At 39.9% G+C, this 23887-nt stretch overlaps 1 protein-coding gene across 5 annotated transcripts in view; it reads right to left on the bottom strand.

Annotated features, from left to right (window-relative positions):
• Nucleotides 1-10317: 10317 nt before the first annotated feature.
• CCSER2 (coiled-coil serine rich protein 2) overlaps nt 10318-23887 on the bottom strand; it is a 61429-nt gene continuing 47859 nt past the window's right edge. For 4 of the 5 annotated variants that reach the window (XM_053949407.1, XM_053949409.1, XM_053949406.1 and 1 more), the window contains one exon: nt 10318-15565. In XM_053949407.1, the coding sequence (XP_053805382.1) occupies nt 14744-15565 (822 nt within the window). In that variant the 3' untranslated portion in view covers nt 10318-14743. The remainder of the gene's footprint in view (nt 15566-23887) is intronic. The other variant, XR_008432090.1, reaches the window with a different exon arrangement.

A 23887-nucleotide genomic window follows, 5' to 3' on the forward strand; every position in this document is an offset into this window, starting at 1 on the left:
TGGAAAGATCACAGCAGAAACCCCACCGTGGCCACTCCTGCTGAGAGGATTGGTTGCTCTCTCAGTGGATCAAGGACTACTGAGAAGGCCAGGAATGATTCCCAGCACAGGAGCCATTTGAACCTGCAAGCTGTGGCTCCTACAAATATGTAGAATTTCTTTGTGTCTGTTGCAAAAAGGAAGAAAACCACCAAAATATGAAAAATTAGGCATAATTTTCATGGATATTTTACAGCTTTTTGGTGTTTTTTTTACAGTGATTTCTAAAGACCCTTGGCTCAGGGTCACCTACATGTACCCCTTTGAGAACACAAATGGATTTTATTTAAATTAGTATTTTAGTAGCTTTTCTCATTGCTAAAGGAAATATACATGTGTTTAAATCAAGGATTCCCTCCACAAACTATATGTTCTTGTATCACTAGAGTGGCAGTCTCAGATACTTACAAGTAAAATGAAGTGTCTGGGATAGTTAAAATCCTTAATGAATTCAGGTTTTTCCCCCTGGTATGCCAAGCCTCACTGGCTGTTCACAGGGCCAGGTACAGCTGTGACCCATGAAAGCCGTAAAAGAAAACCAGCTACTTGGCTGAGTAAATCTTCACTGTCAGAACAGAGCTCAAATTGACAGGTTCCAGTTGATTTCCCTCCCCAGTCCCCATTAATTACAAGCTCTTTTAATTACTACATGCATGTGAGGGGTGGAAACAACAAGATTTAATTATCAAGCTCCCCACAAGAGTGACCCGGCTTGGGCACTGCAGCAGGAGCTCTCCCAAAATGCTGTTCAATGACACGGCAGCATCATCCTCTGGCACTGAACCCAGGAATGCAGCTGCTGCTGGAAGCAGAGATCTCTTTTCTGCCTATTCCTCTTCCTGTTCAAGCAAGGGTGGTACAGCTGGTCACCCCACAGCTGGAACACTGCTGATGGCAAGGAAAATCCTCTCAGCTTTCCAGATGATGGGTCCCAAACTGCAGCGTGATAAACAGCATGTACAGAAGCCACCACAGACTATCAGGAAGGATATTAAGACCTTCTGGTAAAGAACTTCAGCAAACACTTAGTCAGCTTGGATTTATGATCTGATCCTTCAATTCTTGGCTCCAGAAATGACTCACCCTTGGCTCCTTCATACAAGCTGTGCTTATTCCTCAGTATGGCTTCTGGAAAAGACAGGAACTCAGCTAAGCACCAGCTCGAAACTTTCAGTTGCTGCTTTACTTAACTGCTTTCTATTAATTCATTCTTTAAAAAAAAAAAAAAAAGTGTTAGCTTCCTGCATGAGCACGGAGAAGAACAAGCAATAAATGCTGATAAAAGAATAATTTAGAGCTGTGAACTCAAATCAATAAATAAATTGGAGAGTGTTCAGTCACCACCTCCCAGAGCTGAGGAGAATTAAAAACCAATTAAAAACTGCACATCTACCTCCAAATCAGTCAAATGGAAAGTGAAGGACTATTATAGGGCAATGATTGTCAAGAGAAAGTAGATCTTGCTGGACCACCTTTTATGGCTGATCATATAATAATTAACTTACAAATAAAGTAACCCAATATCACTACATTATAAACCAGTGGTTCCAGTTTTTGAAAGCAACAGACTCTTATTGATCAGCTCAGAACAGTTTGCATTTTATTCATGAAACTGTGCCTCAGGTTGCCAAGAACAGAGCTGCTTTTTAATTAATAGTAATGAGCACCAGCTCAGAAGCCTCACACTTACCAGACCCCAAAGGGGCAGCAGCTGAAGCAGGAATCTCAGTGGGCAGTTTTTATCCAGCCAGAAGCAGAAGCACAGAGATTAGTAAGAGACCATGTTTACAAAAGATACATTAATGATCTTTGATATTCTTTCATAACATCTCTAGCACTGCTAAAAATAACATCTTTTTGGGCTTTAGCAAAGCACCACAGCTCATGAACCTGCCTGAAAGTGGCTGCATCCCTGATTTTCACAGTCACAACTTGTTAATAAGCTACCAGAGAGCAGTGAGCAAGCTCATTGTACCTGAGAAATAAAATGCAGTTGTTTTTCTGTTGTAGAACCTTCTGGAAAAGAGAAAAAACTGTGGCCATTCATGACTCATCAACATGATGCAAAAGCATTTACACACAAATACAGACAGCAAGTCCACTGCTCACGTTAGGCAGGAATCATTCCACTTTGGTTTAGGACACCCAGCATCAGCTATTTGCATCGAGCAGATCACTTGCCTGCAGAATTAAATCCACTAAAGCACAAGTGGTGATGTCAGGTCAGAATTTTGTCCCCAGCTTCATCCCCAGGAGTACACCAGCTAAACTCCAGGTCTACCACTGAGTCTGACATTCAGCAGGCTGCTTGGCTCAAACTGCTGGCACCCAAAGAGGGAAAAGGAGCATCCTGTAGTCAGGGCACTCACGTCAGTCAGCTCCTTGAGAGCCCATAAGATGCTGTTCAGCTGGCAGTGGGACAAATGGAAATGTCACCTGAATGACTGATGCTGTGCAAAATAAACAGAGACTGAACTGGCTTGCATGGAGCACCTGAGGCACCAAGACAAAAAAAAGGTAAACCATTTCCTTTTTTAAAACTCTTTTCTTCAATCCCCCTGTTTAGAGGGGGAAAGTAACAGCCATTTCAAAGTGCCAAGAAACCTTCTGTACCTTTCAAACCCCTCATGAATCACACCCACATACAGTAACACACATTGCTAATCCTTTCCATGAATCTGATCCAACATCAGGTGCTCCAGCTGCAACCTTTAGCTAAAAACCTCTGCAGAGAACACCATGCACCTCAAGACCACAGCATCTCTTCCAGAAACTTCCCCAGCATCTGGTTATTCACATCCTTGTCTGCAGTGCAGTGCAGTGCAGGGACTTCCCCCACTCTCTCATGCACTGGAGAATCCTGGCTCCTGCCCCTGGGCTGTCCTGTGTCACACATGTGAAATGGGCAAAGAGGTGGGAGTTGGAGCCTGTCACCCACCAGTAATTGCCTACCAATGGCAATTCCCCTTCCAGAAACCTCCAGAGATGTGGATCTTTGCACCAGAGCAATGCTGCCTTGACCTGGCTGCAATGTGCAATTCCCTCCTGGTCTAACACACTCCCAGGGCTCACAGAAATCTCAGGGCTGCCTTCAGCAAAGCTACAGCCTCTGAAAAGCATTAGCCCCCAGACCACAAAACATGCCAGAGAAAAACAAAATTAAGAGAGATCCTGGGCTGAGGGAGTGAGTTTCCTTAATCCTTGGCACTGGTACTGCTGGCCACATTGGGCATTGAGATTCAAATGGTCACTGTGGTCACCAGAGAGCCAAGGCACCAGTGTGCATCCAACCCAACCTTTACAACTGCTGAACAGGCAGCTACCAAAGTCTGCAGGACATCCAACACTGGCTAAGTGGCCAGAGGTTCCCACGTACCTTCCAGCATGGCAGGAAGGCCCCTTAGCATCGTGCAGCTAAAAACCCAAACAAGACAACAAAAGAACCCAAGGAACCCCAGAAAAACCAACCACAGAGACCATGTCAGAATAAATGGTCCATTCTGAGAAATGGTGTTGTTTGGGCTATGGCCATTAACTTCCAAAACAAAAGAAAAAGACAAGGCACAGCCCTGTACAGAGCTGCCAGCAGCTGGGCCAGCTGCTCTGGGAGTAAGGGCTGTGCATTTCCATCACATCTCACTCAGGTGCCCTGCCATGGCAGCAGGCTCAGCTGCAGCCAGTCAGAACACAGGCAAGCACCAAAGGTGTGCTGACAGGTCAGGCATGTTTTAATGGAGCAAATTAAAGGAAGAAAATAGAGGTGGCATCCTTATCGAAGCTGCAGCTTCAAAAATACTTATAAATAGCACACGTAAAATGAATCCATACAGTGTCTGCTTAGCTTTTCCACAAAACCACCCAAACCTCAAAGCTGAGAATTAATTATTCCCACACCTTTGATAGCACAGAGGCTGACAATAGGGCTTTGGACAGCCAGGAAACATCTCTGAGGAGCAGACTCAGGACACTTCCTCGGTTCCACAAGTAAGAGGTTAATTCCCTGTCAGTCTGCACTCTGCTGTTGAAAGGTTTGTGTCCTCTGTAGTTAGGCAATGAAAAGACAAATTCAGTAATGCCCACGGTTCACCATGGAAGAGAGGAACAATGAAGTAGCTACCAATAATCAAATCACAAAGTACAAAGACCAAATGTAATCTACGACTGACAGGAAAAGAAGACAAGGTGACATGGAGATCAAAAGCTGGCCTGAGTAAATTAGCTGCAGATTGATTTAAAACAGAGAGGAAGGGAAAAGTTTCAGAATTACTTAAGTTACTGGGCTGATACACTTACAATTACAAATAAAAGGAATCCACACATCTAAACAGCTAGAACACCATGCAGATGTATGACAGGAGAGAGTGTGAGCATGTATGAAAATATCCCAGGGAAATAAAAAGGTCTGTTTGGGTTCAGCTACTGTGCATTGTCATTGAGCTGGGACAGGGGTAGTTATTAACACAGTTGCTCTGCTACTGGTCTAAAAGTTACTGCAGTCTCAGGTAAGTCTGCACTGGATCCTGCTGCCCTGTCCTTCCTCCAAGAGATTTTACAGGATTTGATGTTACAGCTTTCTCCCACTCCTCCACTAATGCAGCATCCTCCTGCCCTTCAACAGCCACTGCCAAACCTACACTGACATAAGGCAGCACCACCTTCCTGCTGGTGGGAGATACCAACAACAACTCATACTATAGTATCTGTGGAACGTAGGAGAAAAAGCCATCACTACTTTAAAAAATCCAGCCAAAACCCAGAATACTCCCTCTGGTGGATTCAGTCTGCAAAAATGAATTCTTTTACAGAATGGTACAAAGCACAACTGCCCAGAAAGGTGACACAGATCCAGCAGCAGAATGTTTGCTGAGTACCATGTTGTATTTCTACAGAGCTAACATAAATAAAGCCCTGGTTGCTTCCTGCTAAAATTAACATAAATAATCATTTAAGTGTGATTTGCTTTCTATTGGTTAAAATAAAGATTCCATCTGAAAAGAGCGATGTGGAAAAATTTTCTGAATAAACAGACTAAAGGAAAAATTGTATGTGAACATGGGGACAGGCTAATGTGGACTCAGTTTACCTGAAGGGTCAGAGAGACATTTTTAAACAGTTACACTTCAGGGGTTATTAAGAATCTTTTCATTGTGTACTGGAATAGAACAGCTAGAAAAATAAAAAAGGTCGAGTCTAAGATTTCACAGAGCTACAGGTCAAACAAAGAAGAGACTCCCAATGAAAAGACCCAGGTCTAATACATCACTAATTAAATTCCCTGAAAAATTGCTTCCTTATATCTACCTCAATTCAGGTCAGTAATGTGTAATTGGTAAGTTCTTCTAACCTTAGTTCATACTTGCTCTACTTAAAGAAATCTTTTCTTTAAATTAAATCTGATCACAACAGGCTTCATCTTTCATATGAATAAAATCCGAATAAAGTTTTGACCCCAAGCACAAGTGATGATTTCTATTGCTGAAGGTCTGAGGAGGAAGTTTTTACCTACTGGATATGAAATTCAAGGAACCATATGAGCAAATAATTATTTCTTTTTAAAGCTGTTAAAAAGAAGAAATCAGGCTCATTTAAAACACAATGAAAACAGGACCCACTAGTGAGACTGATTTCTACTTATTTCATCTGTTTTATGTACAGAAAAGTTTATACACAATTAAACAGGAAAGTAAATACACAGAGGTTTTCCTTGAGTAATTTTCTAACAGTGACCACCAGCATAACAAATTGTGTTGGTGTAGTGGAATGATCATTTCTCCCCAGCAGGATTTACTCTGCAGGGTTTGTGCACTGAAAGAGCAGTCAAAGATTTCTATAGGGGCTTGGAGTTGCCAACACATTTGAACATTTAGTCTTTATCTCCCATCTCTCTTGTGGACTTCCCACCTGAGCAGTCAGTGAGCTGAATGATAAATACAGCCGGCTGGAACAAGACAAGCCTGTCACAGAGACCAAGCAGGGAAAACAATCAATTTATTCCCGTTCAAATTACACGGTTCTTCAGCGGAGGTTTCCAATGTCTGTTTTACCCCTCCACCTCCTAACAGTGGATTGCTTCTCTCCACTGAGCACCAAACAATAAATCAGTAGTGCTTTCTTTGGGGCTGGCCCATCAGAGCAAGGAGGAGAGGGTGAGGAGACACCGGCTCTGTGCTCGCCTCATGGCCAGAGCCGCAGCTCTGGCTGGGAAGGCGTGTGACACACGGGGACAGGAGCTGGCAGCGCCGGCTGCTTGCATTGCACTGCCCTCTGCTGTCACAGCAGCCTGCGCACGGACCCAGCTGCTGCGAACACCCGCAGGCTTCGGGCTGACCTAAGGGAAAGGGAATGGACCGGAGGGTTTCTCCACGGAGCTTTTCCCGCACAAAGTATTCCATCTTGCTCGCTGTTATCCACCTGCCTGCTGTGAATTTACAATTAAAGTCATAATCTTAATTCTTTTCTTTTTCTGTTAGTAGAGCTCCAAGTGCTTTACCCAAAAAACGTATACTATCTGATTTTGGGGTTAACCCTTCAGACACTGCCTAAAACATGTTTGCTAAGGCCTGGGTAATTGGTACTGAGCTTAGAGCACTTAGCACACACACAGACCCGTGCTCCTATCTACAGTAACAGCTGAAAAGTCTTCCATAACATTCATCATGTAGCCATAAGTGTGTTTCGAATACCCCTCCTCAAATTTGCTAGTTTGTTCCTGTGCTAGCACATTGCAGAATGGGACACAAGAAAATATTAAAAAAATGATGCAGTGTTCTTCTGTGTCAGCAACATAAGAAGTGTAATACAGCTCTGTGAAATAACCTCCACGACCCTTTTTTCCCTTTAAAATAAATAGAATTCTATGAAATCAGAAAATATTACTTAGCAGAATAATAACCCACAAAGATAATCCCTTGAGAAAAGGAACACCCTCAAAGCAGCTCAAGAAAGCGTCATTAGAAGCACATTTTAAAGGAAATACGTATTTTTGATGCCTAAATACAAACTCCAAACATATAGTATTTTTTCAGTGCCCTGTATGTGCCAGAAATGCCACACACAGAGCTTTTAACAGCTGTTAATATAATGCTCATGCACAGACCTTAACTAATTCCTTTGAAGTCGGGAATTGAATGCTAGGATGAAAAGCACAGGAGCACGATTGGCAGAGAGCTTGTGCATCATTAGGCTTCCTGCATGGGAATACCAGATCTGCAACAGCTTATAAGCATATGGTTTGAACATCAGACTTTGTAGAAACATAAGCTCAGATGCTGGCAGATCAGCTCAGCCTGACAACCTTCTGCTGTGTCTTGCAGCCATAACTGCTTCCCCCCTCCTGCCTGATCCAGCAGCTCACACAAGGGGCTGTCCCCTGTGACTGGGGGCTGCTGCTGCACCACTGGGGGACAGGAACACACAGCAGAGAACTATAAACCAGGGCTGTGCTCAGAGCTGCCTGCAGCAGTCTCAGTGACACGGAATCACTTGGCCAAAGGTGAGTGGAATTAAAAGGAAGGATCCCACAAGCACAACTGTTTGCATAAACGTGATGAACACCTTCAGGATCCTCCTTGGAAGACACGGCCACAGGTTCCTACCACCCCCTGAGACTGCCAGAGTGCTGTTTGGGATACAGATTTCCATGAGGACTTCTTACAGAGCTCCAGAGAACTTGTTTGCTGTGCTGCATGTAATTCACACAGAGAGACCATTCCCTCTCATTTACACTTCATGAATTCCTGCAAATAACTGCCATGGAACTCTTAAAAGATGGAAATTCACTGGAACTAATAAAAGAGTCCCAACAAGGTCCACAAAACTTGCATGCAAGGAGTTACTTAAAAAAATAAAAATTAAAGACTCCTGAGCAGGAAAATGCAGGAAGATTAATAAGTGTTCAAGAAAATAAGGGTGGATTCGTTTCCTCAGGGAATTTTTTTCATGCTGTCAGCATAGAATCTTGCAAGCATTGACTTTGCTAAAACCAGTACAATTCTGGTTTTATTTATGAGGACACTAAGGCAGAGAGATTAAAGGTAGGGTGGGATAATTAGCACAGTTTGTCAAACTGAGTAGCAATTAAAATGGAATTGTGGGAATAGCTGTATTTTTGTATTACTAAGCATTGAAACCTATCACACACCAAATGATCCAAGTCTTTAAAGGCTCACAGGTTTTATATACATATGCTTCTGATATAGCTAAATTAGTATATTTACCACCCCTAGACTGATCACTGTGTACACAAAGGGTGCTCTGATATCATGAGCAAATGAGGGAATGCACAGGCTGCTTTTCAAGGTTATGCCTCTAATCATAGCACCCAAGATAATGATATTATCAGGTCTCTTCAAAGTAAAACCTAAAAAATTGTTTTGACTGGAGAGGTACTGAGAACCACATTGTCAACTGTGAAGTTCCACTGAAATCTAAATGCTTCTCCCAAATTGCTGCATTTCTATGGAATTTTCAGAAAAAAACCTAAACCAAAGTGAAGTAATTGTTGGAATATCCCATATCTACAACTGGTTTTAAACACCTCTCATCTTGGACTATTTCAGGGGCTTGCACTGTAACAGGCTTCAAAAGCCAACCTGTGTCATGAAACAGACAACTTCAGACAACTGAAGGGATTCTCAGAGCCTGTGATGGAGGGAAGCATTTAAACAGCTCAGTTTTCAGACTGTGCTCTGCTTTGGAATAATCAAATTCAAAATCCTTCTTAAAACAGGGCTACTGGTAAATTACTTCTGCCTTCAGCATGTTACTAGGAATTCATACTGTGTTTTCAGTGAGGACTTGGAACAAGCCTGAAGTGCACCCCACATACAGTATGAGACCCGACAGCTTTTACTGCCTGTGGCTTCAGAGAAAACTATCAGACATCCTAACAGAAACCCACCCTTTTAGCTTTCAGATTGACTGATTAGCACTAAATATCTGAGCAACTGATTTTTAGAGCTGGAGCATTTATGTTCAGTGCTTTCTACTACAAGCCAATTATTGTTGAAACAGCAGCTAATACCCATAACCCATAAGGGCAAGCTAATACCCATTACCCGTAAGGGCAAGCAGCAACTGCACAAATCTGGTTGATGTTACAAATAGCTTAATATTAACTTGTCTTGTGGTTCAGCTGTATTCAATGGTGCTCATAAAACCCCCAGCCATTTCTGTCAAAGGCAAAGTGCTGGGGTGTTCAGTCTGGGTTGCAAAGGAAGGGAAATGTCTGAAATGTCTCACCCTCTCTCACCTCCCCATGTGTAACATGCTGCCCAACAGCAATAAAGCAGCTCTGCTTCAGTCAGGAAACCACTGTTCTTAGTTTGGACAGCAGCAGATTGAGGAAGCCTTTGCCTCTGGAGGAGGAAGACAGGGAAGCTGTCAATCACAGCTTTCAGGGACACTATTTCCATAGTCATTGCATCAGCTGTTTTAACACCTGATGATCACATTGATAAGGATTAGACATCACAGTAACACCATCTGGGCTACAAGTAACAGAGAGCACACTCACCCAGGAGGACTACAGGAGGATTCATTTACAGTACCTTCCTTCCTTCTTGAACTTGGAAACCCTGTGCAGCTCTTTCCACCCCCAAAATCCATGCAAATTTTCAAAGGCCATCTTGAAGCTAACATTAGGTTAAAGATTACAAGTGCCTGCCTACAGTCTATTTAAAATGCTCTTTCTTCAAACTACAGAATTTTCCTCCCTTTTTTATCATAATTTCAAACTTCAACTTCCATCTACTGAAATAGGTCAGATTAATTAATGGAGCAGATTTTCTTTCATCTCAAGAACAGCACACCATTCAAACCATGGGCAAAATACTGACATACAATTAGGACTTGCATATTTGCACACATTGTATTCATTTGGACTTCTGTGGGGAAATAACTCTCTTGAAGTAGCTTATGATAAAGATTTTGACTTGTTAAATACTTAGGAAGAGTATTTAATAGTTCTCTTAACTGCACTATAGGTGCAATAACATACCTTTAAGAACTAACCATGTCAGTCCACGTTCATCTGCAATCAATACATTAAAATGTTTAGCTCTTCTATCTTTTTTCCCCCTCCTTTTCTTTTTTTTCTTTATTAACAGTGTCATACTAAAAGCCTGCCATTTCTGTTGGAGAAAGACAATTCCAAGAAAAAAATCCATTTTAAGTGTAAGCCTAATCTCCGTGTCCCCCCAGATTTTCTGCCTACAGTTCTGTCTGCATTTTGCACAATGACTTGAAAAAGCATAGACATGAATAGTCAAGAGAAAGAGATACTTATTAGAATTATGACTTTTATTTTTATTCACTAGAGCAACATTGAGGAAAGAATTTTTACTTACAGGTTTTTTAATCAACTTTACAAGCAAATTCCAATATACAGTATTTACTCTGGCCTGGGTTAAAAAACCAAAAACAACAAAGCAGATAGTAAGGGTACCTCTTGTTTTAGCTAGTATTGAATTGAATTGAAGATTTTGCTACACAGGAATTATGTTGGTTTTATGGTGGTGCTTTTACAATTAGTAGGCAGTGAGCAGCTTTACCATAACAGTGACTGAATTTCCTTGAAAGCACAGTTGTAAGATGACTACACTGAGCCCTACCACCAGGATCACATTAAATCCACTCTGCTCAGGAAAAGCCTCTGTAACGAGATAAGGAACAGCTACGGAAGCCCAATTCAAGAACTGATTTCCATTTGTACGGCAAGAAAATGTACATTTTAAGAGAATTATGTGCTGTGCAAAACCAGAAATACTTCCCCCCCGCAACATGCAATCTACCCCAGTATGACACTTTAGAATGTGCATATGGCTGTGACATGCAAACAAAGGAAATCAGGCAAATGGTATTCAGTTTTCAGGCATCGTTACAACAAATCAGCATTTAGATAAAGGCTGAAATGAACTGTACTGACCTATAATGCAGTCTAGTTGCTATGCCTACTCTCACTGCTATAAAATGGAAAGTTGAGGAACTCTTTTTTTTTTCAAACTGTATCAAAATTGTGTCATTTTGGATTTTCAGGGCCTTCGTAATTATTTTGAGAAAGTTGGAGAGATAATATTGCACTTTTTTTCTCACAACCATATTCTGGGACCATTCTTCTTTAAGAGCTATGCTAGTCCTAGGGAAATTTTGCCATTGGCTTTGATTGGCAGTAGGAAGTGCTTGCTTCAGGGAAGGGGAAGGTAATAATGATTTGGCTGTATCATCAGTGTTAGAATTCCACGGTTAAATTAAAGTCATTGCACAACAAAAACTCAGTACGCTATATGAATACTTTTAAACATGCTAGAGTGCATATCGATCCTGTGAAAGTGATGTGAAAATACCTTGGAAACAGCAACACTACAGGGGAAATTTGTTTCAAACAAAAGCCACACACAGCAGGAGGCATCTAGATAATTTTAGGCACAACTCCAAGCAATAAAGCTCATTTAAAGTGCAATTCTGTTCTTTTCTTTTGTGTTTATTCACTTGTTAAAATGCGTAATTGCCTCTGTACACACATACTGAACAGTAGTTTAATACTTTTGTGAATATTGCACAAAAGAATGAGAAATCAAAACAAAAAAAATGGCAATAAATCAGTTTTATAAACCTAAAAAAAAAAAAACCCTGAAGATATCAAATACTTAAATGTACACATTTTGGATAATCTGCACCAGTACTGATGATATATCTGCACCTTCCATAAGGTAGATATAATACCTGAAAATACTCTCTTAATCCCATTTGACAAGCACTCTCAGTGCCCTCTCATCCATCACTCCCCAAAGCCCATCTTTCACCAAGGTGAAGCTTCAAATCTCACTTCACCACTTGTCTCCCAGCTGCCCATCTCGTGACAGGCTTTGCCATACTCTGGACTTACTATACGTGCAACAGAGCCTTCCCTGGTAAAGAGCCCAAACATGCAGTTGTCCTAGAGGGATGCGAGGTTAGCAGCTGAACACAAACACAAGCCTGGCTAGCATCTGTCTCATCCATGATCAAATCCTGCTGGCTCCAGCTCAGTGTCTCACTAACCTGTCAGAACAAAATGGGGAAATGCTATAAAAAAGGACTATAATCTACTTATGTTCCTTTAATACATATGTACACGCCCATATAAATATAAGATTTTGTTCTGGAAAGAAAAATTAGGAGCTGTCTTTTTAATGAAAACCTTTACCATCTCGATATTCTTTGCTTAATTTGCTTTGATCATCTCCTTAATTTTCAGTAAAGGTGCAGATATGAATAAAGGTATAGATATCTATACTTTTAAATGTAAACATAAAAATTGAAACATCACTAAATCAGGCTGGCGATACCTCCAGAATATGAAGCAGATGATGAATTTCTGTCAATAACATTAGGTGAAAATTGTATTTTTACACAAAATCATATACAACTAACAATAAAATCAGCTTCTCTTCAAGGAAAGTAAACTTAAAAAACACACCTTCCATAGAAATCTATATGGACCGGAAAATGAACCAGGAATCTGATCATTCCCTCAGCAGTCTTTAAACTCCTGAGAAACACAGTTAGCTGCCAGGAGCTAGTTTTGGGGAATATAAAAAAGTGAGTTTTATTTTCTTATTGAAAGTAAATACGTACACTAAATACCACTAATTCAATGCTTTTTGTGGAAATAATTTATTACCAGAGCATAATTGTTACTGCTATCTCACATTGTGGTTTCTGATCCTATACCAACTATAACAACATTATTTGTCTTGTCATGTCTTGCTTACATTGTCATCACCTCAGTTCACAGAAGGTCCTGCAGGTCCCTTATTTCAGACTGATCTAAGTAGTTCAGAAAAAGAATCTCCCCCTACCCATTTCCCTCCCCAAGCTTTTCATTTTTCTGCTCCATCTTCAGTTACATAAAATTACAGTGTAAGAAATCCAAAATAATTCTTGAATATCAACAATGTACTGAAAACTCAGGTGAGATGACTCTTTTTTCCTTCACCCAACTGACGTATCCATCAGGATACCCCCATTTAAAGGGCTTATATTATAGAAGCTGAATATTGAATTCATTTATGAAATGTTTACACCTACTCACTTTAATTCTCTCAAAGAAAATACTGTAATATGTCAATGTCCTACAGCCAGAGCCTAGAACAAAATAACACTGTGTTGCATTTTACTGACATGATGTGCTTTTCAGGAACAGATTATGGGCCAAATTTGTTGCAGCAGCCTTCTGCTGATGATTTTAAAACCAACTCAAGAACAGGAAAAAAAAAAAAAAACAAAAAAACCCACAAAAAAAACAAAACCAGGGGCATCCAAGAGAGTAATGGGAAAGATGGGAAGAATTGGAGATGGAACATAAAAAATTTCTGCAAAGCTTCACTGGATATGCGCACATGTAACTCGCATCATTCGTGTCATGGTCCCAGAGTGCACCAAGACTACTTTCAGAAAAAAATATTTCTCCTAGAGAGTACAAAAATGTAGATTTTTTTTTTTCTGCTTAATTTCCCCAAGAAGCTCCTTACCAGTTATGCACTTCTTCAGAAATTACAAAAAAGAAAAAAAAAAAAAAATACAAAAAACCCGAAATAACACATCTTTGAAAAACTCTTAAGAGTACCAGCTCTGAATTAGGACATAATAGGATTGCTCAAAGCAAATAAGTGGGGTTAATTTTTTTCCTTTTTAAAAAATAGTTGCATTTTTAATATAAGTTTTATTCTGTAAAATAGTTTCAAATTCTTACACATATGGCAAAGTTTGTGCAAAATTTCAAGTCAGGTACTTCAGAGCCTTTCAATATTAAACAGAAATCAATAAATACAAGCAGAACAATAAAAGTTTAAAATATTAATTAAAATGCATGTTGTGCAACCTCAACATAGGTGTTCTGGACCCCTTATTCCCAGAGGCTCCCTACTTACCAATTCCTAAGAGCCTGCATTGGAAGGTTTGGACAAACATCCTTAGCACTGCATTTCAAGAATCTACACAGTAATGTGTCTATTCAACACAATAAAAACATACCACAATCATTTAACAAATGAGGATGTTTAAGCGAGAAGATTCGTTTCACCCTGTGAAATCTGCCTAATGTCTGTGAACAGTGAAAACAGGATAAATAAAGAACAGAGCTACTTCAGATTACAGCAAAACAAAACAACACAACCCACCCAACCCATGAGATTAAATAACATTAAATATGTCAGTTTTGAGAGAATGATAAATACAAGGATTTTTGCATAGGCCTCTGGAATACAGAGTCAGAATTATGGCCAATAAAACATCTGCTAGTCAGTCTAATTTTCTACCACTCTGACCTAATGAGTACTCAGAACCAAGAAGTTAAACAGAACAGCAATTTCACTGTCTAATAATTCAAACAGAGGTAAGAAATAATTTCTGCCATCCTGAAATAAATAGTGCAGCATTCTGGCATTTGTGGTTACCACAGACTTCAGTATTTGCTTAATTACAAAGATTGCAATACCATCTTTATTACAGATAAATGATAAAATAAAGCACTCTCAAGAGAAACTGCACAGCTTGTAACATCAGCCTCAGAACACAGCAGGATGGAGAATGCAAACCCTAAAGAAGATGCAGTTTGGAACAGTGACCCAGGATTTGCAAGCTGCAGGTACAGCAGGCTCCAAGGCAGTCTCAGGACGGGAAGTGGGACATGGCGTGGCATCGAGCGCTGAGATGCGGGACAGCCTCAGTGTGTCTTTGGTTTCGGGAGGCGGGAATGCCGACCGGAGGGCATGCTGTCCCCGGAATGCACCCCAGCGGAGTGCGTCTGCACACTTTCCTTTCTCTGGACTGGTGGCCTTGGGATGTTAGACTTTAGGGAGGTGTTCTGAGGCTCTGGAGGTACTGGCGTGGATTTCTGACTGCTCACTTGCTTGGATTTGACAAAGGATGTAGTTGGTGGGCGAAGTTTAGACACTTTCTGACTCTGTTTACCCTTCAGGTTATCCTGCCCAGATGTTGGCTGTGGCTGAGTGGAACTACTCAGTGGTAGAAGCTCACGTTCCTTGGAAGCAGCAGAGTGATCTGCAGATCGTATGGGAACGGCCATGGTAGGAGGCACTAAAGCAGTTGGGGGTTTCACGATTCTTGAAGTCTTTGGCTGAGAAGCCTGGTTTGTGAATGAAGGTTGACCTTTCACAGGTAATCCAGTCTGCACCTCTGGAGCATCAGCTTGTGTAGAGGTCTGAAAGTGGGGGCGAGGTGGTAATGTACCTTTCTTATTACTAGCCACCTCTCCAGGGTCTTCAGTGTTTTTGTTCTTCAAATTGTCCAAATATGATGCATTTTCATCTTTTGTGTTTAACTGTACACTTGTTGAAGAGTTTACGTCATTCAGGCTATTTGGGAGAGAGATATTTGCAGCATTTCGATTCTGATGATTTCTATTGTCATGCAGATCTGGTTTAGGATATTCACTGTGGGCCTCGATATGTGGAGTTTTTATTAGTTTTCCCTGGGCGAGGTCTGTGGAATTGGGAAGGCTGCTGGAAGGCTGTAGTACTTGAGGCTGTTAAAGAGAAAATAACACAAGAATATATTAGGCACAGAAGACACCAGATACACTCAGAATCCAACGTGAGCTGACTGGATGCTTGATAAGGGCTTTATATCTGGGTTTTTAAATCAAAACTTTGACTTCGGCAAAACAGGATGGGTCATGGGACGCACACAAATGGAATTCGTAACTGAAGTGGAAAAAAGTATACCAGCACTGTAATAAACAACAACATAAAGACAAAAAGGAAACCAACCAGCTTAAAAAGGAAAGATGAAGAAGGCATGGTTGATGGTTTCACCCAAATCTGCAGGACAACGCAAGAATTAACGTCGATGCAGATCAATTCTAACCAAATGCTTAACCCAATGCAACAGCTGTGTCCAGCTTTAATTTCTGCTCAGTGCATATTGACCTCAACTACCCCAACCCTCTTACTGCACAGGCAGGAAAGGAGTTGGATGGACCACATGAACTTACAGGCCATTTCCTTGCCTTACTGAGGCCAGAAAATCTGGTGGAAATATGTGCCAATCAGGCTACTGACTAAGCTTAGGTAACTGTTTCATCTTGAACTGATTTTAAATGGGCTGATAAAGAAACAGAGTTCATATGAAAGTAGAGACCACACTCTACCACACTGATAGCCATGGGATAAAGAGAACTGTAGAAAATTTTACATTTTATCAGAAGATACAATCTAATCAAACACGCATCAGGTAAGAGAATCGTCAGTACCTCTTCTGGGTAATTTCTATTCTCTTTGTTCTGCCCTGTAAAGAGACTTAAAAGTTTAATGGTGCACTAGCTTCACAATACATCCGAGACCTGCAACTTGGATACAGATCCTGGAAGCATTATTAAAAAATCTGCAATTTGTGGCAAAACCCAAAATCTATTAAAACCTAAACTTTTAGCAGGTTTGGATTATTTTTCTCATTTTCTTTACAAAGGAGGGGAACCGAGCTCCTCCCAACTAGTCATCACTCAACTACCTGGATTCTTACCAGCTGACAGGTTGCATGTACACAGTAAACAGGCTTATTCTATTTACTAGTGAAATAGAGTAAATAAAAAAGAAGCAATGTTTGTGTTAGGGAGATTTGACTAAGTGTCATTTTAGTCACTCTCCTGAATTATTCACAAGTTCTAAAGAGAAAACCCATTATTTGTCTGGTCTTCTTAGCTCTTCAGGAATCAGCAGGAAGAATGCAATGATAGCTGTGCATGCCAGATTCCCGTTACATATTTAGGGCCATAGCCCATCTCAGGACTCTTTAGGCTTTTCATCTTTTCCCTGGCAGGATTACTACTGAAAACTGAATCCTCAAAATTCCTCATCAAGAAAAAAAAAATAAAGGTTAATGAGAGGAAAATCAAGGTTTCTCCATCTATTTTTTATATATGAGCAGGTTTTCCCTTTAGAATATAAGAATTGTCTCGTAAGGCAAGGCAAAATCTGGATTTGTGGCATCCACTATCACTGACAGACATGTAAGGCAAATATCCTGAGCAGCCAAAACATGACTGCTTTGGAAAGAGGGAAAAGATTAAAAAAAAAAAGGCAAAAAAGCCTCCAAAATGGAATCAAATGAGTACCAAAACATTATTCCTTATGTGACCCAAAACTAGCTTAACTTTTTAAAACCTTCTTAACCATACAATCCTACAGGAAGGAAAAGCTGAACACAAGGAATAATTCCATACACAGAGAGTCACAGCTTAAATTAAATTAGTCCTCCACATTTTTTTTTCCATTTTCCAGTGTTTATGTTTGGGTTACAGAAGTTATTATCCTTCCAGTCTAGGAGTTGACAGGATGATGTTAGCCAAAATGATTTACTGATTTGAGATCTCACCTGCAAAACCAAAACTGCTAATAATGAATCCAGAAACCAAAGCAATATGTACCCAATTCCCATGTAAATATTACAACAAATAAATCCTATTTTCTAATCCCACTTGAAATAAAAAAGTTAAAACATTTATATCCCACAGTATTGTGTCAAATGTGGAAAAATAATTGTCAGAAAATTTTTCTCCCTCAGCTAGGAAGGGTTTTTAAATGCTAGTTTTCAAAAACACAGAGAAATATCTAAACTAATCAATAAAAATTCTAACTTAATATCAAATAATTCTAGCAATACTAATCAACAAAATTTAAAAATTGGCAAGTTACAGAAGAAACGAAATTTGTATGGAAAGTTGAGTTAAATACAAACACATCTGGAGTACAGCAAAGCCATCAAGGTTTCAATAATGCTATTTTGAATTCTTCTGACAAAGGCTAGGTAGTGTTTGAGCTCTTCCCTTCAGGCAATTTTGCATTTTACACATGAAAACAGCCAAATACATGTTCTCCTCATTATCCTTTGTAACCTTAAAAGGTCTAAACAGCTTATTACCTAGAAAGTTAAGTGATACTAAGGTAGAAAATGTCTACGTGCTCAGAATTATGAGGACACCAAAGCTCTGGTATCATCTTTGCCCAGTTGTTTTAAATGCTGTACTGCTTTGTAAATGTATATTTCTACTCAAGATCTGTTCAATTATCACAATGACAGATTTTAATATAATCAAATTTCTACATGCATTAACATTCAAAATGACACTAAAAGCAGCAAAATGCCACTTGCAAAATATGCACATAACGGTTCACAAGGTATCCAACACTGACATTATTGCCACCCACAGCCCATATCTTTGTACTAAATACAAGTTCTCCTCTTACAAAGAAAGTCTTTGAAATTCTGACCATGTTACTGGTAAAAACAATAAGCCAGCTGAACGACTGAAGTGCCTGGTGAATTCCATCACATGAAGGAAGAGAAAAAGAAAAAAGCATTCTGCCTTCCAGGCATAGTATTTTATTTCACACAAGTCCTAAAATAGTGTTTCATCTGCATTGTTTTGAGTGCACTTCAGGTAATATTTCTGGGGTGGGACACACCATGATTTGGAATAGACTGCCATGCTACCCAGACTTCTATTTATGTCCCATAAAGAAAACGTGCAGGTAAACAAATATCTGCACTCCTCTGGGATGCTCCTAAAGTGCAAAGCTGGACTCAAACATTTCAAGTACAATGTAACTGAAGACACTTATTCCTCCTCAAACTGGAAGTACATTCGACAAAGTGCTTTGTGCACATGCTCCTTTCTGCACAAAGAAACTGATTTTTCTGTACTGGCAAGAGCTTCAAAGCCTTCTAAATATTGAGCACTAATCAAAATTACTCAATTTACGCCCTACTTCATTAGCCCAAGAGATTTTTCTATTATTTCTCTCAAGTAAAACTGGCTGTTACATCATCCAGAGAAAGATGACATCCACGACAAGGATTACCACCATTGTACAGTTATCGAACTACTGAGGCTGTAGTAGCTTTGTGCTGGAAAACTGAAACATCATGTTGTACTGTTCAAGAAGTTAAATGGACTATTAAAGAAGTTTAAAATGTGGTCATGACTGTGATATTCATTCATTAGCTAAAAATTCCCTTCAGTTTTGCTTTGGTTATCTTGGTCCCCATCTTGATTCCCTTTATAATATCTCTGTAGAATGAAATAAAGTCATTTTCTCCCTGCAGTATCTTGAGGAAGGAGGGAAGCGATGCAATGGAAAGTCCAAGAACTGCATGCACATCTCCCACAGACATGCATCATGCACAGGGCAAAGAAAAAACCCAACAGTGAAAATGCGTGACGGAGAGGTGGGAATAAATCTGAAGTTGTACTGTACCACGCTTTATCACAGAAGTAATGGACTAACTTCTCAACTCCTTGCCAATGGCATAATGGAAAGCAGAGACAAGAAAAAGACAAGGACAATGATGTCAGAGGACCAAGACAAAACAATGAGCAATTGCCATGACAGAACTGCAACTTTTCACCATTTCAATTGTAATTACCGTGTCCCCCATTGGTTTTTAATCCTCCTTCAAGAAGCAAAGGAAGCAACAGTATTTAAGTAATGCAATACAAAAACATTTATAGGAAGACCAGCATGGGCTACCTTTGCTCTTACAACTTCAAGGTTTTTAGCAGTTAATCTCCTAAACTCCAAATACTGCAACTAGAATTTGTTTGTATTATTAAAACTGTATAAAAGAAAAATCTTTGCATCCATGCATATGTATGTTCAATATCTAACCCTGAACAGCAAGGTCATTAAAGACACAGCATTCCATCCTTGGATCATATTGCCCTCATTTTTAGTGACTCAACTTCCTAGCAAATCACTCACGAGTTGGAAGAGACAACTACCAGAGGTTCCTTTTGGAAAGGGGTGGAAGGGAAGGGTCACAAAATCTGCTACCTAACTCTTTCATTTCCTCATGAGTTCTGCCATCCCTCCTCTCACTGCCTTGGCAGAGGATAAGCTGTCATTTCAAACCATGGCCTGTGCAGACACAGCCCTGCTGAAAGGCTGCACCAGACAGCTCTCATTTTTTACCTCTGGAAAACATCAGCATTTCACACCTTTAATCTGTAGCATTTGCTAATACCTTCTTTTTGAACTTTTTTTTTCTTTCCCTTTGATCTAGCTGTATTATATCCATATTCCAGCATTAAAATACAGGATTCTGCAGTATGGAGAATGACCTCAGATAATGACACAAAACAACAGTGTTTTTTTAAGCATCATTTGCCAGACATGAGGCTAGTAAGATAATTGGTAATGTGGCAAAGCATTATTATTCTTTCCGCATAGTCTGTACAGAAACCCCAACTTGGAAAATTTTATTTTTTCAAAGAAAAATTACTTCACGTAATATATAACTACATCAAGGCAGGTATTTCATCCACAAATATGGATATATGTGCAGCAAGCAGATAAATATGACCATATACAAAATCAAGGGTTTTTTTGCAAACATAAATTTAGTTTGGTGCAACAGTCCTTTCTCTTGTAGCTGACTCTGTAAGTACTTAAGTTGGAAGGAAAAGAGTTTTTCCTAAAAGACTCTTCATATAGCTGAACACCCTTGGAGCAAAAATAATTACATAAAAAAGGCAGTATGTAATGATTCCAGGATCTTTTTAATAATTGGTCACAGAACCTCCCAGCTAATGCTCTGGAGAAACTTTTTCTGCTAACACAAACACTTCGAACACCCTACAAAGCTGTAGCAGTCCATAAAGCTTTGGAAACATTTCAGCAACATGTCTTTGTTTAAAAGAAAATGTATGAAAAAGCACAGCCTGGATCTGATTTATAGTCACTAGGCATAGAGAAGCTTTCTTCCTGGTGATAACAAGCTGTGTGTCACCTGCCAGAATTGCTTAGATTATCTCTATCTGTAATACTTACATACAAAAAGTCTAAATAAATGTTCTTCCAGGACATGCACACTAAGTGGAGATGCAACAACTGCAATGCTTGAATAACAAAGCAATTCTGATCAGCATTTCTGTGTGGAGAAGCACTTGGGGTAAGGGCCCTAGAGAAGGTGGTGTAATATTCCTGTATTAGAACACAAACTCATGATTGCTTCCTTACCAATGTGTATTCTAAATGTCTGTTTCTAGAGCCGCATCATTAAAGGTCCGTAACACAAATGGAAAGGATTTAACTGTTTTGAATAAAGTTCGAGATGTCATCAAAACATATCCTATGACCTAAAGAAAAATAAATGACCCTTATACAGTAGTTTAGTTCAAAACACATGGGAATTACAGGAACAAAATGATTTGGTTTTTATTCCTAAAAACTAATGTACTGTTATCAAAGTGTTTATGAAATGCAAAGTGCTGAATTGTTTCCAAGGCTGGTGAAAAAACATGAAATTAATAAATGTGTACATATTAAAAATTAACTGTCATTAAAAGTGAAAAACATACATCCAATGCTGAAGTATGTGAAGTATGTGACTGCAGTGCAGTGATATGCTAAGGCAAGTTCAGCAGCAGGTGTGCTGACATTGTGACTGGTGCTTAGAGAACCATAAACCTACACTAGTGTAATATTACCTAGCAGGGATGTATTTCCTGGCCTGTACAGCAGGAGGGAAATTATTTTTAGTTGTTTATACACTGTAATATGAACAGTTTATAGATTTACACCCTCATAACCTACAGTGCCTGTAAGTGATCTATGTATCCATCAGCTAGCAACAGCACAGTGAAGAAACCTGCAGAATTCATATGCAGAGATGATATTTTAGGTTCAGGATCCAGAAGTTAGGAAAGAAGTGCTTGACTTCCAAGTCTATACAGAAAACACAGCCAAAAAAAACCTGAGACTATCTCATGTTTCCATCATCTTCTCTGTATTAGTGCAAAAGAACACTGACATTAGTGTTTCAGGCTGTCCTACACTCAGTGGTGATGCTCGCTCAGCATTTGCCTTAAAACCCCATATTTGGCATTTCATACCAGCTCCAAAACCTGAATACTGAAACCACTGAACCAAGTGGGAAAGAAGTATGCTAGTGACTGTTCCAGTAATGTTTTAATTTACAGAACTGTTCACACAGTGATAAACCAGTGATTTTTCAATAATTTAATTTAAAATGTCTAAGGAACCTCCTAATGTATACTTTATTCCATTATTGCTCTATAGAGGAAACCTCAGGCTTAAAGAAAAAAGCTAGGAACACTCCACTAGTGGAAACTTACTTTCCTAAACAATACATTAATTATAGTTTAGGCTAACTAGTCAAGGGCGCATTTTCATTTGCTTTACTTCCTTTACTAGCAATTAATTGAATGCAACATATAAGATGCATACTAAAAAATCCAGCCTGCTTTAGTAATAAAAGTTTACTTTGGAATCCCAAATAAGAGGCCACCCTAGCTAGTGAGGGATGAGGTGGAGGCTCAGAAAAGCGGCAAGATTAGCAAGCAAAGTTTTCTTCTTCAGCTAAGCAGCCACTGTGAATGATGGGACACCAGAAGCTCACAGGGCAGCTGGGACACCGTCCTCCTATTCTGATTCTCCAGTCAGTCTCCAAGCCCCAAAACCATAACATTTGCATGATCCTCAGGTCTGAGGATCTCCTTGAAGTCAGTCTCCGTTGATAGGACAGTGAATCACCCAGGCTGTGCTACTGCTGGCCCCTCCACTCAGCAACAGAAGGCACAATCATCAGATTTCGGGGTTCTATGTTCAGTACACACACAGAGTCCCACATCAAACACCACAGAAAAATGAAGCACATCCCTTATTGCACAGAGAAAAGCCCATGAAACAGGCTGCGCATTCCTGATGAGTTGTTTACATGAACATTGTCACAGAAGCGTCAAGAGAGTATCTGAAGCACAGTTTACAAAATATTGGATTTTTTTTCTGGTGATTGATAGAAGTAAAGATTATTGCAGTGTGAAATATATGTAAGCTTAGTTTTCCAAAGTGCAGCTTACTCTTCAGATCTCCAGTGGCCCTGGAAATCTTACTTTGTTTCCATAATTTTACCTTGCCTTTATTTCTTGTCCAAATACACTCTTGAGCTTTGCTAGGCAAACACTGTAATTTGCAAATTACAGTACATTTAAAAAATATAACTTTAGCGTTACGAAGTAGTTATATTTCTTCAAACAGTTACCTGTTCAAAATGCAATACCAAAGCACAAAATAAAACTTACCATTTCTCTATGTCTACGTAAGCATACAGTTTTAAAATCAGCAATTGTCTTTTGTTTTGCAGATCCAAGCCAAGTGAACAAATGCATCTTATATCAGCCTGCATTGTAGCTAGCGCATAAGGAACGTTAATAAATCATGCAAGTTGTGCAACAGCCACTTCAATGTAAGAGAAGCCTTTTTACAACAAATACCGAGGGTGGGGGGGGGAAATAATTAGTTTGAGGGAAGCCATTCTGAAAAGTTAAAACTTTTTGTGAGAGACAATGCAAGTGACACTGTCCCACCAACACTTTTCTGTACAACCACGACGCGTTGACATGAACGCACCCACAGACGTGCGTGCGGACGCGTGAGCAAACAGAACACACACACAGACAGGAGAGTGCATCACAGCCATGGAAAACAGGGAAATGCAGCAAGCAAGACTGATGTTAAGACAAAGACTGGAAACAAGGGCCTACTCGGGTTTGCCTGAAGAACTGCTGAGGTCTATTGGCATTTAAGAACTGTTATATAAAGCTATGAGTTGTAGCTGCTCGTACGCTGGCCGAAGGAAGCGGTTTGTTAGGCACAGACTATGGTGTATGCCTGGAGATCTGCCTGAGAGAGGAGGAGACTACGAGATGAACGGTGCGTGCAAAGGGGAAGCTTCTACTGGAACACGGTGAGGGAGATGAGTGAGAGGTACAGACTCACTCTGTCTGCGGTGCGGTGGAACACTCCGAGGGATGCCCTGGAATGAGCCC

Source organism: Vidua chalybeata, chromosome 8 (assembly GCF_026979565.1).
Source record: "Vidua chalybeata isolate OUT-0048 chromosome 8, bVidCha1 merged haplotype, whole genome shotgun sequence".
NCBI classification, from domain to species: Eukaryota; Metazoa; Chordata; class Aves; order Passeriformes; family Viduidae; genus Vidua; species Vidua chalybeata.